The 14,170-nt window shown below is 36.7% G+C and overlaps 1 protein-coding gene across 1 annotated transcript in view; it reads right to left on the reverse strand.

Moving 5' to 3' along the window:
- Window positions 1–10,231, reverse strand: part of MUSK (muscle associated receptor tyrosine kinase) — a 63,841-nt gene extending 53,610 nt beyond the window's left edge. Inside the window, 3 exon segments of the mRNA XM_084899289.1 lie at window positions 681–832; window positions 1,575–1,701; window positions 9,778–10,231. Coding sequence (XP_084755415.1) covers window positions 681–832; window positions 1,575–1,701; window positions 9,778–9,856 — 358 coding nt within the window. The 5' untranslated portion in view covers window positions 9,857–10,231.
- Window positions 10,232–14,170: the final 3,939 nt, after the last annotated feature.

Consider the following 14,170-nt stretch of genomic DNA (forward strand, 5'->3'; position numbering starts at 1 on the left):
TAAAGGCACAAAGTATAAAAGTAAGAGTAGTTCCTTGGTGAAAGAAGTCCAGGTGGAGCAAAGAGCTGTGTGAAGGCAAGAAAATGGAGAGGACAGGGCCTGCGACTTGCCTTCAGGGTGGTGGTTGATGGCAGGAATAAGAGGTGTGGAATTGCCATGGCTGGTTCTGCTCAGTGGATAGAGCATCGGCCTATCGACTGAAGGGTCCCAGATTCGATTCCAGTCAGTTGCAGCCTTGATCCCCAGTTGGGGGTGTGCAGGAAGCAACCAATCAATGACTCCCTCTCATCATTGGTGTTTTTATCTCTCTCTCTTCCTCTTCCTCTCTGAAATCAATAAAAATATATTTAAAAAAAGAAGAGGTGTAGAATTAATTGCCTCAAGGTTGTGTTTTGAACTTGAACTTGTCTAACTTCTGAACCTCTAGGTATGTGGGAGGCTCTATTTACTGCCTGTTCCAAAATGTACCAAGTCAATTTTAAAATCTTAGATGAAACCAAAGAACTTGTATGTATATAGGCATAACCCATGGACACAGACAATAGGATGCTGAAGGCCTGGGCAGAGGGTGCGGACAGGCTATGAGGGGTCAAGGGGAGAAAAAAGGGGACATCTATAATACTTTCTACATTAGAGATTTAAAAAAATTAAATCAATAGATGATTGTCTTTTTCACTCACTCATCTTCACTTGCAGAGCCCCGCAGCTCTCCGCAGCTCCTCCCACGCCATTGTCAGCGATGCAGCAGTAAATGCCATCATCGCTATCTTCCACACTCAGGATGGTGAGGAGCTGCCCATTCTCCCGAATGCTGTACCGGGTGTCGAAGAGCCTGCAGGTCACAGAGGAAAATGCCAGGTTAGAGCCTCACTTGTGATTTTTGGGCTGTGGTGAACTGATCAGATAGATGCCTTGTCAATGAGGAAGTAGATTGAAGGTCAGAGGAAACAAGTGAATTCTGAATAACAAAATAATCTTATTTAGTAATATAAAGCTAACATTATATTCTAATCTTTGCTGGGCTCCAATAATCAAAGCAGTATTGAGTCTTTCAGAAATGGGGATGTCTGGATAAGATGAAAGGTAAAGTTTACTTTATTCAGGAAAGTATATTATTACCAAGATATAGAGTCATATTCCCACAATTAATGGGAAATAGCAGCTGGATAATGAAAACACACACACACACACACACACACACACACACACACACACACGCAACTAGCAGAAAGGGTTAAATGATTACATAAGTAAATTAACTGAGTATTTATGCATACATTAAGCAAATATTTGGTGACTGCCCAGCATGTGCCAGGCATAGTTCTAGTTCTTTGGGATACAAGGAAGCAAATAGTCCTGACTTCCCCATGTTAATTAAATCACTGTTTTGCTTTCAGCAATTCCCTTAACCTCACTGAAGTTCAGATCTTACATTTATAAAATGAGTACATTTGCATTTTACATGTCATAGAAGGTGAACTTTAATACTGCCAAGAGCTGTGGTTGCATTCATGTCAAGATATATTATTGCAAGGCGGTATTGGCATTCTTACCAGAAAAGGCAGAATACTTACTTGATGAGAATTTTATTCCTAGTCCAGGAAATTTCAGGCTGGGGATAAGATTCCACTGCACACATGAAAGTAGCCACTTCTTCAACTAAGGCATCCACTGTTTCAAGAGGAGTGGTGATGACAGGAGCTAACAGGAGAGGAGAAATAACATGAGAGCTGTTTACTAACTTCTGTAAGCAGTCAGAGACCATCATATACCCAAATAAGAATTACATTTTAGCTTAGCAGAAATTTGCCAAAAGGAAGGAAAATTTTATATAGAGACTTTTGTTTCTACTTCCAAACAAGGTATTAGAGTATCAAAAAAAGAAGGCTCTTAAGACAATAGAGACAGGTCCAGGTTTTATAAAGCCCAAAGATATATAATTTGGGTGCCCTCTTTAAGGAAGAGTATATCAAATTATGAATATAAAATGTCTATGGCCACTTCACCACCAGTCAACTTGAACAGAAGTATGACTGAAGAGAAGTCAGAGTGGAAAGTCAGATGACAATGTTAACAATTGTTTAAAAATAATTTTCTCCACATTTTATTAAAAAAATATGTTTATCTGACCACATTTTTGAGTCCACTGAGGGTCTTAAAAGGGGCTCCTAAGAATGAGAGACTCTGAAGTTTAAGCTTCATCTGATTTATAGGGAATTCACATCTGCATATGACTAGATCAGGAAAAAGTCCATAATACAAGATATATAACCCAAATTTTAAAAAATGGGCAAAGGATTTCAATAGACATTTTCCCAAAGAATGTGTACAAATGGACAATAATAGCATGAAAAGATGCTCATTATCATTAGCTATTAAGGAAATGCAAATCAAACCACAAAAGATACCACTTCATACCCTATAGAATGGCTGTACTAAAAAATAAATAAATAAACAACAAATGTTGGTGAGGACATGGAGAAATTAGAATGTTTGTGTATTGTTGGTTGGAATATAAAATGGTACAATCACTGTGAAAAACAGTATGGTGGATCCTCAAACATTAAACATGTAATTATTCTATGATCCAGCAATTCCACTTCTGGGTATTTTAACTAAGAAAATTGAAATCAGGGACTCAAATACATTTTTGTACACTCATTTTAATTACAGCATTACGCGTAATAACCAAAAGGTGGAAGCAACCCAAGTATCTGCCAGCAAATTAATATGTAAACAAAATGTAATTTATTCAATACCATTTAACAATAAAAAGAAATGAGGTATGATATATGTTACAGCATAGACAGACCTTGGAAACAATATTAGTAAGCTAAGTGACGAAGAAAAAAATCAGCCACAAGGACAACATATTATACAATTCCATTTCTATTATACAATTCCATTTCTATGAAATGTCCAGAGTAGACAAATCTATAGACAGAAAATATATTAGTGGTTGCTTAGAACTGAGGGGGAGGGTGGAGGGACTAGGGGTAATGACTAGAAGCAAAAAGATGTGTCTTATTAGGACCCACAATCTAGATGACAAGGTAGGATAGAAACATAAGATGATCAGCTATAATCATCAGGTATACCTGGTCTCCTGATGTAATTATCAATAGTGCCCCCTTTATTCCCAAATTACCTGAGTTAGGACAATAAATTATATGGTCGTTTTAGTTGAAACACAAAGTACCTATGAAAACCCAGTGAACATGTGGGGTAGTAGGTGACAGCTTCAGGAAACACCAAGAACTGGTACATTGGCCATGAAAGACACACCTACTCTATCTAAATAACCTTATTTTTTCGAATTCAAAGACAAACTCATGGGCTGAGAGTGAAGGAAAATAGAAAATGTTAGTTGTGAGTGTCTCACTTAGCTCGAATCTCCCTTGTTAATATTACTCTTTTCTTAAAATCCTGTTTGATCATCATGTCTTCCCAATTTCCCTGACTTGTTAATGCCAAATGCCCTTTTCTTTAACCTTAGTTCATCCTGTATATGTCACTCTTATAGGACTTGTCATATGGACACTATTAAAATAATCTTTATGACTTTGTTCCACTCAATTATAAAAACCTTGAGCATTAGGTCAGGAACCATGTCTTAGAGCTCTTTCTCTCCTCAGAGTTAGCATATTTACTGATACATTATTTAAATGATCCAGACTGTATTTCTGAGGCCTTTATAAAAGGCATATATTTTTAGAAGGTTGAAAGAGTAGCTCAAATGAGAGCAAAAATTTTAGGTAAAATCACATATATAGGTATCAAGGCCACTATTTTCCATTGAAATACCATTAAAATATACAGAATGCAGTACAAAGAAATGAAAGTTATTAAAAACTAGTTAAGGAACATAAAACATAGATTGGCAGGCACTTCTAATGGAAGTTCCAGGAAAATAAAACAGAGGGAATGGCCGAGAAGCAATTTGTAAGGGGATACATACCTGATCATTTTTCAAAATTGAAAAGAAAGCATGAATATTCAGATGGAAAGTTATATCAAGTGCCAAGCCAGATAAAGAATAATAAATTCAGCCCTACATATGTTGGATTAAATCTATAAAAAGTTAAAGATAGAAAATCTTAAACCCTATTATAAAGAAAAGATCAATCACCTTAATAGAAATGCCACTTAGACTGACATGAGGTTATTCAGCAACAATTGATAGGAAAAATGCAATGGATTAATACCTTTAAAGTGATGAGATAAAATAACGATTAGCCTAGAATTCTATAGTCAACTTAGATAATAATTTTAAAATGAAGATAAAATAAAGACAGGCAAATACTGAAATTGTTTACCACTCACAGACCTGTGCAACAGTTGGGGAAGTATATAAGCTTAGTAAGAAATAACTTGTACCCAAAAGAAAGGGATGAGAGATGACAATAGTAAGCAAGGATGGTGGTAAAATATGATTCCAATTTTAATTTATTATGGAATATTTGAAAAGTAAATCACTAATTTTTGTGTTTTAAAAAATGAAACTAAAATTATAGATAAATAATTATAAGATGAAAATTCAGGGAAGATTTTCAGTGGATAGTTAAAATATGTTAAACTCATTACCATAAAGAGGAAAATGGCAGCAATATTGAGTAACTACAAACATGGGGAGAAAAATGTCTGGTTTTTTAAGGCATGTGTTAAAATTTTATCACTATTTTGTTTCTTTGATTTCACATGTAAGTGTAATCATATGGTACCCATATCCAAAAAACAAAATAAATGAAGAAACAAACTCCTAGATCCAGAGAAGGTACAGATGGAAGCCACATGACAGGGGCAAGATGGTGAAAGGGATGAAGAAGTACAGATTACCAGTTATAAAAATAGCACAGGGGTATGAGTACAGCACAGGGAATATAGTACAAAAATTATTAATGGTTGCCACTAAAAGAATAGATGCAAAACCAAACTTCCAAAGCAGCAAGAGAAAAGGAGGGACTGAAGTGTTTTAATCAAAAGAAAAAGGAGGAGGAGAAAAGAAAGGAAGAAAGGAGGAGATAAGAAAGAAGAAAGGAAGGGAGGGAGGGAGGGAGGGAGGGAGGGAGGGAGGGAGGGAGGGAGGGAGGGAGGGAGGGAGGAAGGGGGGAAGGGAGGAGAGAAAGAGAGTGTCGGTAGCTTGAAATTAACTGTGGTTGGAGTATCTACACTACAGAAATCAACAAATGTAGCAAATCAGGGCTTTTATTTTAGAGAAGCAGATATCTAAGAGATACGAGCAACTCTTATCTAACCAGAATGCCACTTATAGTCACTGCAAATGGCACTTTGAGGAGTATTGATAATATAGAATGAGTGCATGATCTAGTGTTTAGTAAAAGTGGCAGGAAGCAGAATTGTATAAATAATTTTATCATGATACATATTTTAAAGGATATGTAAAAAATGGAATAAAATATTATATCATAATATAAATGTAAAAACAGATAGCATTCTCATTCTCATTTGCAGATGAGAAATAATAGAGGCTATGAATGGTTGTATAACTTGCCTAAATATAACAAAAGTACAAATGGATAGAGCTGAATTTCAAGGTTAAAATTGGTGTAATGTTCCCATCTTTTAACTAAACCATACCATGTCTTTATGTCTTCAGCATATTACTAATTAGAGATTGAGAAGGGGTCATAAGATTTACACCAATATCAATTTCTTTCAGCAGAATATAGTTGGTTAAGTCCATTTTGTCCGTATTCCAAAATTATCTAAACAAATCTGCTTTTAAAATTTTACTGACACTATCACATAGTTGTATTTAATGGTGCTTGTTGACTCAGCAGACCCTTGTTTACTTTCATTCTACTATTCAGTTTTCATCTCAGCCAGAGCTGTTTATAATAGAGCACTATTTCTTCCCTCAATACAAGGACCACATGAATAACAAATACATGACAATGAATACAACCCTTTCCCAAACCCAAAGAGCAACTTAACTTGAATACTAGCTGCTAGATGAGGAGGGCAATATGTCACCCTTTTGTGGGCTCTAGCACGTTGGTCACTGACATACCAACTTCTGCCAGAATAGTTGCTGATTAACGTGACCGAGTGAGTAAACAAAGAAGTCCGGTGTATTTGCTCCCTTCTGTTTTAGTAAAATTTTGGCTCAGACTTGGAAAATATTCAGGTTTTTCTAACATCATGATTACAGTATTGTATTATCACTATGAGAAAATGCCTTGGGATTGGAAAATTTCCAAAGGCCCCAAAGAAAGAGAGTATGCAATATAGCTCATCACTTGGCATGTCTTGGAAACTTAACACACTTATTCTACTGGTGATGTAATAACATAAGTTATTTTTTTTTATTATGATGCTTTGGAATTTCTAAAGTTTATGGATAATCTCAATCACTTATAAATACTGTATCATTAATTCTTTGTCTCAGAATACACTCTTGGTCCTTCAGGAATGACATTGGTCACAGGTAAGAGTTCTGGCTCAGCCCGTTAGAATTTCTCAATTTGCTTCTTCTGAGGGCTTTCGTTTGGGTGAAGACGTGATCTCATAGGGATCCATCCTACGTGCATGTGCTCAGGAGTGACCCTTTTAATAGTCACTGACAATCCTTAGCCTAGTACCTAACATTATATGTTGAGCACTGGTAAACATTTCTCCAGGCCTTAAATGTCCTTATTTCACTTTCAACATTATTCAACCTATACTCCATGGTGTGTTGCCATAGAATTGAAACTCTCTTACTCTGTAGTTCTTTGGCTGCATTGACCCTGGAGCACCAACCATGTACTAATCCAGCCAGCTGTCCTTGCAGCTCCTATGTTCATACCCGATTGTCAGATAAAGTGAAACCATGGTGCAGGTCAGAGCCAGATAAAGGTGCTGTCCCCAGCCCCAGCTAGATTCTCAGCATGGTCCAAGAAGTCCTACATTCTCTGGTCAACTCCACTCATCTTCCTGAGTCCTCTACTCCCTTTTCACTTTCCCTCAATGACCACCAAGTCCTACTTCCTTGCTAAGTTGCCTACTTCACCTTTGGAAATATGATAGAAATCTTGACATTTCATTTTTTTTCTGTTCTTTGAGGTAAGTAATACCTAAAGCAACTTGTGTTTCCCCAAACATGCAATAGTTACTCTTACAATGCACGTCACTATTAAACATTCATCCAGGACTTAGTGTCCTGGATTTTGATGACAGGTGTACCCGTTCTGAATTAGTCATATGTCGGATCTGTGAATCCTATCCCTGTATACATATGATTTAGAAGAAGAGGTTACTCAAATATCTTAAAGGAAACCACTCAGATTAAAAAATTTCTAGTATGCTAGTCAATGGGGTAATATTAAGAATGGAGTGTAAACAGGAGCTCTTTGTGCATGTTATAGAAATTCAGTGCTGCTTATGTGAATTCCTGTACTCCCACCCTTTAAATTCTGCTATGCACTTAATACTTCATGATAAAGCATTAAATATTTTTGAAGTATGTGGTAGGTAAGCAATTCAGTGAAACATTGGCTACTTTCATACATGATTGTTTGTAAAGTTCTCCTACTTGTGGGTTATGATATTGAGTTCATCGTCGAAAGTATCACTAGTCAACATGATTCAGAAAGGAGTGACTTTTTTTCTTGTCTTTGAATGTTAGGAATCTTGGTTAAACTGAAACCAAACAATAAGCTATTAGTTTTACAAAGTTGGTTATTTTATTAAGGAAATAGCATGCTGACAGAAAAGAATCAACTGAATACATTTGCACTATTTTAAATGTCAGTCTATTTTGTAAAATACTATTAGGCAGAGTAAAATACTATTATCCTGATTCATTCATGATAAAAGACTTAGGAAAAATGGATTCAGTCTAAAAACCTTTCTTAAAAGTTGCCTTCTGACAAAAATAAAAGTATCAACTATGAAATGGTTTATGTAGAATATTTTTATTATGTTAAATAATATTAAAATAATAGCACATTATTGTGTTTTGTTTGGAACAACATGTTTTATGCATTTCATCATTTATAATTTTAAGGGCTGTGTTTTCATTATAATGTTTATTCTCAGAACTGGGGTATGTAGTTAATATATCTTTGCTCTGCTAGGCTTGTTTTTTTTTTTTTTTTTTTTTACTAAGGTTGATATTTTGAAGTTTTCAAAATAGAAATAAGTGTGAACTAAGGGCTTTATCTCTAAAATTTGGAAAGTGAAAATCATTTATTTCTAAAATATAAATTAGGAGTTGCTCATATAAAGAGGTTGGGAATTTTTGTGTATATACCTAATTCTAATTTGAACCATCAAAATCAATTGTCCTGCTTCTTATAAGAATGAATTTTACTACATTTTAGCATTCCACCATGTCATTCTATATAACTTGGGGGTTTAGAATAGCACAGATAAGACATAATCCATAAGTCCTAACATCCAGGTGCTATCTTACTGAACATCCGTTGTATGAAAGGAAGTATGAAAATAATCTGAAGCTGATGTTAAATCTTTCTGGCTATTATTAGCTATTTGAAAAGATGGAGGTTATCTTTTATCTGGAGATACCGCAGCATATTAATTGGCAATTAAATGTTTAAATGCATTTGAAGATATCATTCTGCTTATGTAAAATAGAAAACAAAAGTATATGAAATCAAGCTATGAAAAAAGCTGTATCATATTGGCATGTGAATCTTAACATTGTGGCTCCAGAAATTTTAGTGAACCATAAAATCAAAAGCTACATTTACCATCTACATACAGATACTACCTTCACATATCTATACAAAAGCATGTCCAGTTCTCTGATAAAGTGGCATATAAAGGGAAAATAATTCATGTGAGAGTGTCATAAATCACAGAAGTCTTTTTATGCTACTGTAATACATTTAATTTGTAAAAAATCTTTAATTGATACCATTCAATCTGCTTTCTCATGAAAAAAGATTTCAGTGCAGCCCTCAGTCCCTTTGCAAATCACAGAATTTTCCAGTCTTTCTTCCTGATTTGAAATTCACTAGTCTCAGTTTCATAATACACTGGCCAGAACCCATATCACTGTGGACATTCTTGCTACTGCAACAGGTGTTTGTCAGTTTCTTAAGTTGCTTTCCTTTCCCCTGAGGTGGTGTTATTTCCGGTACATTCCAAAGGCTCTGAAAAAAAAACGTTCACAGTCTCTTGCCAAGCCAAATCATTACGGGGCCTCAAAGTTATTGAGAATCCATTGTCTTTAGGCTTTTATTAAGTAGGCAAATTGTATGTATCTTTCCCTAATTCTGATTTTTTTTAGTAACTAAAATATTTAGGAAGTGTTTTGTAAAATTAAAAGTGAAAATGAAATTGATTTTTTCATTCAGGAGTGAACACTCTGGATGTCTGGGAGTAGGGTTGATTATATTCCCGAGTTAAAAGGTTTTCATCATCCATTTAGACCACCCTGAAGCTTGACATAAACATAAACAAAATGGATCTTGATATCTTGCAGTCCAAGGTTTCTACCTGCTAATGTTTCCTCTTTGAATGAGGGCTCTGCAGGCTAAAGTTTTTACTGCAGACTTTAAGGCAGGGAAGGAAACGGGTAGAAAGGAGACCATCAATCAATTGCTTATTTATATAGCTTTCTCCTTCTCCACACACTCCACCCATACTTTACCAACTAAAACTGAGGTCCACCATTATGTGAATCAGTCGTGAGCAGAGCAAGTGCACACGCGTGTGCGCTCGCGCGCACACACACACACACACACACACACACACACACAGTTTAGAACTATGACAAGGCAACAAGAAGATAAGAGTTTTCACACCCACCTTTTGGAAGTTTCTCAGTCCCGCTGAAGGCAACCAGGGTAAGAATATGTACCAGTGGAATGTTGACGAGCTCTCTCATGATTAATCCAGGCTCAGGCAGGAGAAAGTTTCTTCTGGACAATGCAAGCAGAATGCCCCACAGTTTACATTTTAAAGCATAGTTTGTTACAAAAGGGTCATCTGCTAATGACCGTTCGTGTCAGCAGCTCCACAGGCTCTAAGTATAATCAGGAATTCTCAGACTTGGCTGTAATGATGGACACGGCCAGCTGGTGAGTATCCACTTAGGCCAGTAATGCAAGTGTAGGGCTGGAAGAACAAGAGAAAGAAAATCCCTTTAGAATCCCTTTTAAGACAGTGGCAGAAGGACAATATCAGATGCCATTTTCAACCATCACTGTATTCTCTGAGGTATAGTTTGCCTGATCTTCTGATTCATCTCTCCACCTCTCCTGCACTCACACCAGAGCCCTGGGTATATCTAATCGTGACTCCTCCCCCTCTCATGCCACCTCCCACACCAACCCATTACCAATACCTACAGATTGTACCAACTCAGTATTCCTTGATTTCTTCCCCTTTTAGGATTTCAACTAGTGTCGTGCTATTCCAACCTCTTTTTTTTTTAGACATTTATCTTCTCTGAACGACAGTGATAGCCTGCTCATTCTCTCTGCCTTGTGTCTTACCATCCTCTAAAATCTTCTCAGATAGCCTCTCATGTTCAAAAGCCTTTAGTATCTCCTCATCTCATAAAAACATATTCAAACCTCCCTAATATTATGTAGAAGGCTTTGCTAGACTGCCTATCTTATTAGCCTCCTCATCTTTTACAATCCATTCCCACCTCTTATTTTAAAACTTAGTAACCCACTGGTGGTTCCCTGTATATACAGTTTTCTTGCCTCTATAAATTTCTCATTCAATTTCAGTCTCTGGAATGCTTTTTCTTTCCCCTCCACCCAGTTAACACCTAGCTCAGCTTGATCATCATCTCCTTCTGAGAGCCATCCCAGACCCCAAATTATGTATCTTCCCAAAGTTGGGTTAGGTGGCCTCCTCTGGGCCTCCATAATATATTGTATGCATCTCTATTATTGCACTTACTGTGTTACTTTAAGATTTGTTTCCTCTTGCCTTAGTGGCATCTTCATTCTTTGGCTTCATGAATCCACCGAGTTGGCAGCTGTGGGCTGTCAGCAAATTGCACTCTTTGCTGCAGGTTCTTCTAAGGCATATCTCCAATGGCTTTTAAAATTGCCATTTGAGAATTACCTTTTACTACTGAACAACAAGTCTTGGAGACTTTCCTATGTTAATATATACAGCACTACCTCATTATTCCATTGGCTATGTTGTCTTCTAAATCATGGATATATAATGTTATATTTAACTACTTCCCAGCAGTGAGAGACCCAATTTCCCCACACGCTCATCAACACTTACTTTTGAGTAAAATAAAATTGGTATTTTATTGTTTTAATTTATGTTTATTATACTGAATACTGTTGGTAATGAGAACTTTTCATATATTTATTGTTATTAATCTTTCTCTTCTATGGTTTTTGTCTAGTTTCCTCTTAGGCCATTTTTCTTTTTATTATTTATAGGAGATTCTTTAATACTCTAGATATAAATAATTTATATAATTTGTCTACATAAAATACCTCTACTACTTAGCTATAATGATTGGTTCAGAAATGGGTTTATGGCTCAGGCTGGTCAGTTCAAGGTCTCCCTGGTAAATTATTGGACATATTGCAAAATACACTCTTCCTTCTTAGATCACACCTGAGGGCCAGGTAATCCAGGGCTGTTGGAGGCATTCATGTTCCATTTACAAGATTCAATGTGCAAATACAGATCTATCATTTGGCATCCTTGTTACTTAAATTGATAAATCCTCTCTCTAATATTGGCTCAGCTTATATTGGTTTGATTTCTTAAATTGCAATCAAAATAATCCCAATGTAATTTTAATAGAAGGGATATCGATTTAATCAAATTTCTGCTCTGGGAATATTCAACAAATGCCACATAGTTCATGGCAAATTTAGATATTAGTAGGATGAGCTCATTCTTTAAATGTGAAACTCAGGAATCAGAATGAACAGTGTGGCTAGCTCTCATTCCCATAAGTAGCACCAGATAAAGCAGAGGATTCTGGAAATTGGGTTTAGACTTGTGAGCTAAAGTTCAGCTCAGGATCACGAGCAGCAATCAATAAAAGGAAATCCAAGGCAAACCAATCAAGGGGCCTCCTCATTCAAAATCCAGGAGGCAGATGTGTGAGGGAGCACTCTCCATCTTCTCCTTTCCCCCTAAAACATCAAACAAGATATAGATGGTGCACATTTTTAATCCAATAGAAATTATAGCCCCACCTGCATGGATCAGTGTTGAGCATTGCTATATGAATCAGTAAGTCATATTGGTTCAATTTTCTGGTCAGGGCACATACCCAGGTTGCAGGCTTGATCCCCAGTGTAGGGCATGCAGAAGGCAGCTGATCAATTATTCTGTCTCATCATTGATGTTTCTCTCTCTCCCTCTCCTTTCCTCTCTGAAATAAATAGAAACATACTTAATAATAAAAAAAAAGGAACTGGACCCTATAGACCCAGTAACCCCAGAAAATTATTCCCTACTTCAAATTTCACCATGACCTGAGACTAAAATGACCACAGTCCTCTTCAAAGCTAAGGAAGACAAAATTCTGTTTGGGGGGGCGGGGAGGAGAGAATGAATCCAGAATTCGAGGGAAAGTGATAGTTCAAAATGAACCCCTCCCTGGCCAAGAGAAATTCATGGAGAGTGTGGCTTAGGCATGATCCCAAAATGTGGCAACTGAAGGCTGTCAGCCAATTATGTTTCTTGCTGCAGTTTCTGGAATTTGGCTATAAAATGGCCTTCTATCCTATAATATAAGCAAATCTATTTCTTACAATAGTAGGCTCATTCAGCCACAGAGAGTGGAGACTGGGTGCTAGCCAGTTATTTGACTTCCTTCTGGGCATATGGAAAGTATATGGGTTGAAGGCAAGTCTTTTCTTTAATAAAATACAGTCAGCCATCAATTAAGCTTATCTTGCTACCTTTAGTCTCTACTTCTTTATCTCAAAAGCTGGCCAAGACTCTTAGTAAGTAGGCTCAGAGCAAGCAGCATCATTCTGAGCCACATCTTGAACTAGACACCAGAATTCAGCTGCACAGCAGCTGATGAGACCAGTCCCATTCCTGCTGGAGTCAGCATATCACCAAGCATATCATCAAGCTGTCCTGGTCTACACCAGCTCTCATACATCCAGTGAAGCTTGGCAAAGAGCCCCTTCTAATGATCACAAAGGGCAATGACCTAATCTCTGCCTCACCAGTCAGCAGACAGTGGGTCAGAAATGCCACATGGTTTGCCCTTTCCAGAAAACTCCCGGGCAGTCAGAAAGATATTGTGGGATTGTATTTTGAAAAAGGGATAGAATCTCCCACTAATTATTAGGATATTGATTAGAGATATATCAGAAATTTGGAGGTCTACAAATTATAAAATTAAGGGGACTCTTAAAAAATGTTTGTCCAATTAATGAATAAATTGTATTGAGTACCTATATAAGCAATGTATTTTAATGTCTGATTATGGGACAGATATTATACAGTTACATAAATATTTAAATTATAATCTGTAGAGATACTGTACTATAAAAGTATATAAAATTGAACCTGGTCTAGTCTGAGGACTCAAAAAATGCTTCTCTGAGAAAAAGTCACTAAAGTTATGTCCTGCAGGATAAATAAAAGTCAGACAGCCAAACTAGGGAGGTCTTGGGGTGGACTGTGACAGGTAGTGGGGGGAGAATATGGAAATGACCAGGAGGTGAAGGAGCACAATGATGTGATGAAATGAAAGAAGGTCAGTGTGTTTGGAATACAGAAAGAGAGGGCAAACTCTGTGAGGCAAGTAGGAAGGGTGGTTCAGGATCTTGTATGTCTCAGGAAGAACTTCATTCTAATAGCAGTGAAAGGCCATGGGAATGGAGATAGCCATTAAAGCTATGAAAATGAATCACATGAGATATGCTAAAGAGAGAGTTTAAAAGAAGAGTAAGCCCTACAAATAAACCATAAAACATTCCAAGCTTTAAAAGTCAGTAATAAATAAAGAGCTAGAAAAAGAGATTGCCAAGAAGCAGCTAATGAGATAGAAAAAAATAAGAGCATTTCACAAAAATGCAGGGTGGAAAAAAAGCATTGCCAGGAGAGTGTGCTTCCCAGGAGCATGTTGAATGCTACTGAAAGGTTAGCTAAGAAAGAACTGAAAGGCTGCCATTGAATTTAGCCACTTAGATGGAATTGATGACCTTGCGAAAGGGCAGTCTCAGGAAACAGAAGGGCATAA

The sequence above is a fragment of the Pipistrellus hanaki genome, assembly GCF_964339955.1.
Source record: "Pipistrellus hanaki genome assembly, chromosome: 11".
NCBI lineage: Eukaryota > Metazoa > Chordata > Mammalia > Chiroptera > Vespertilionidae > Pipistrellus > Pipistrellus hanaki.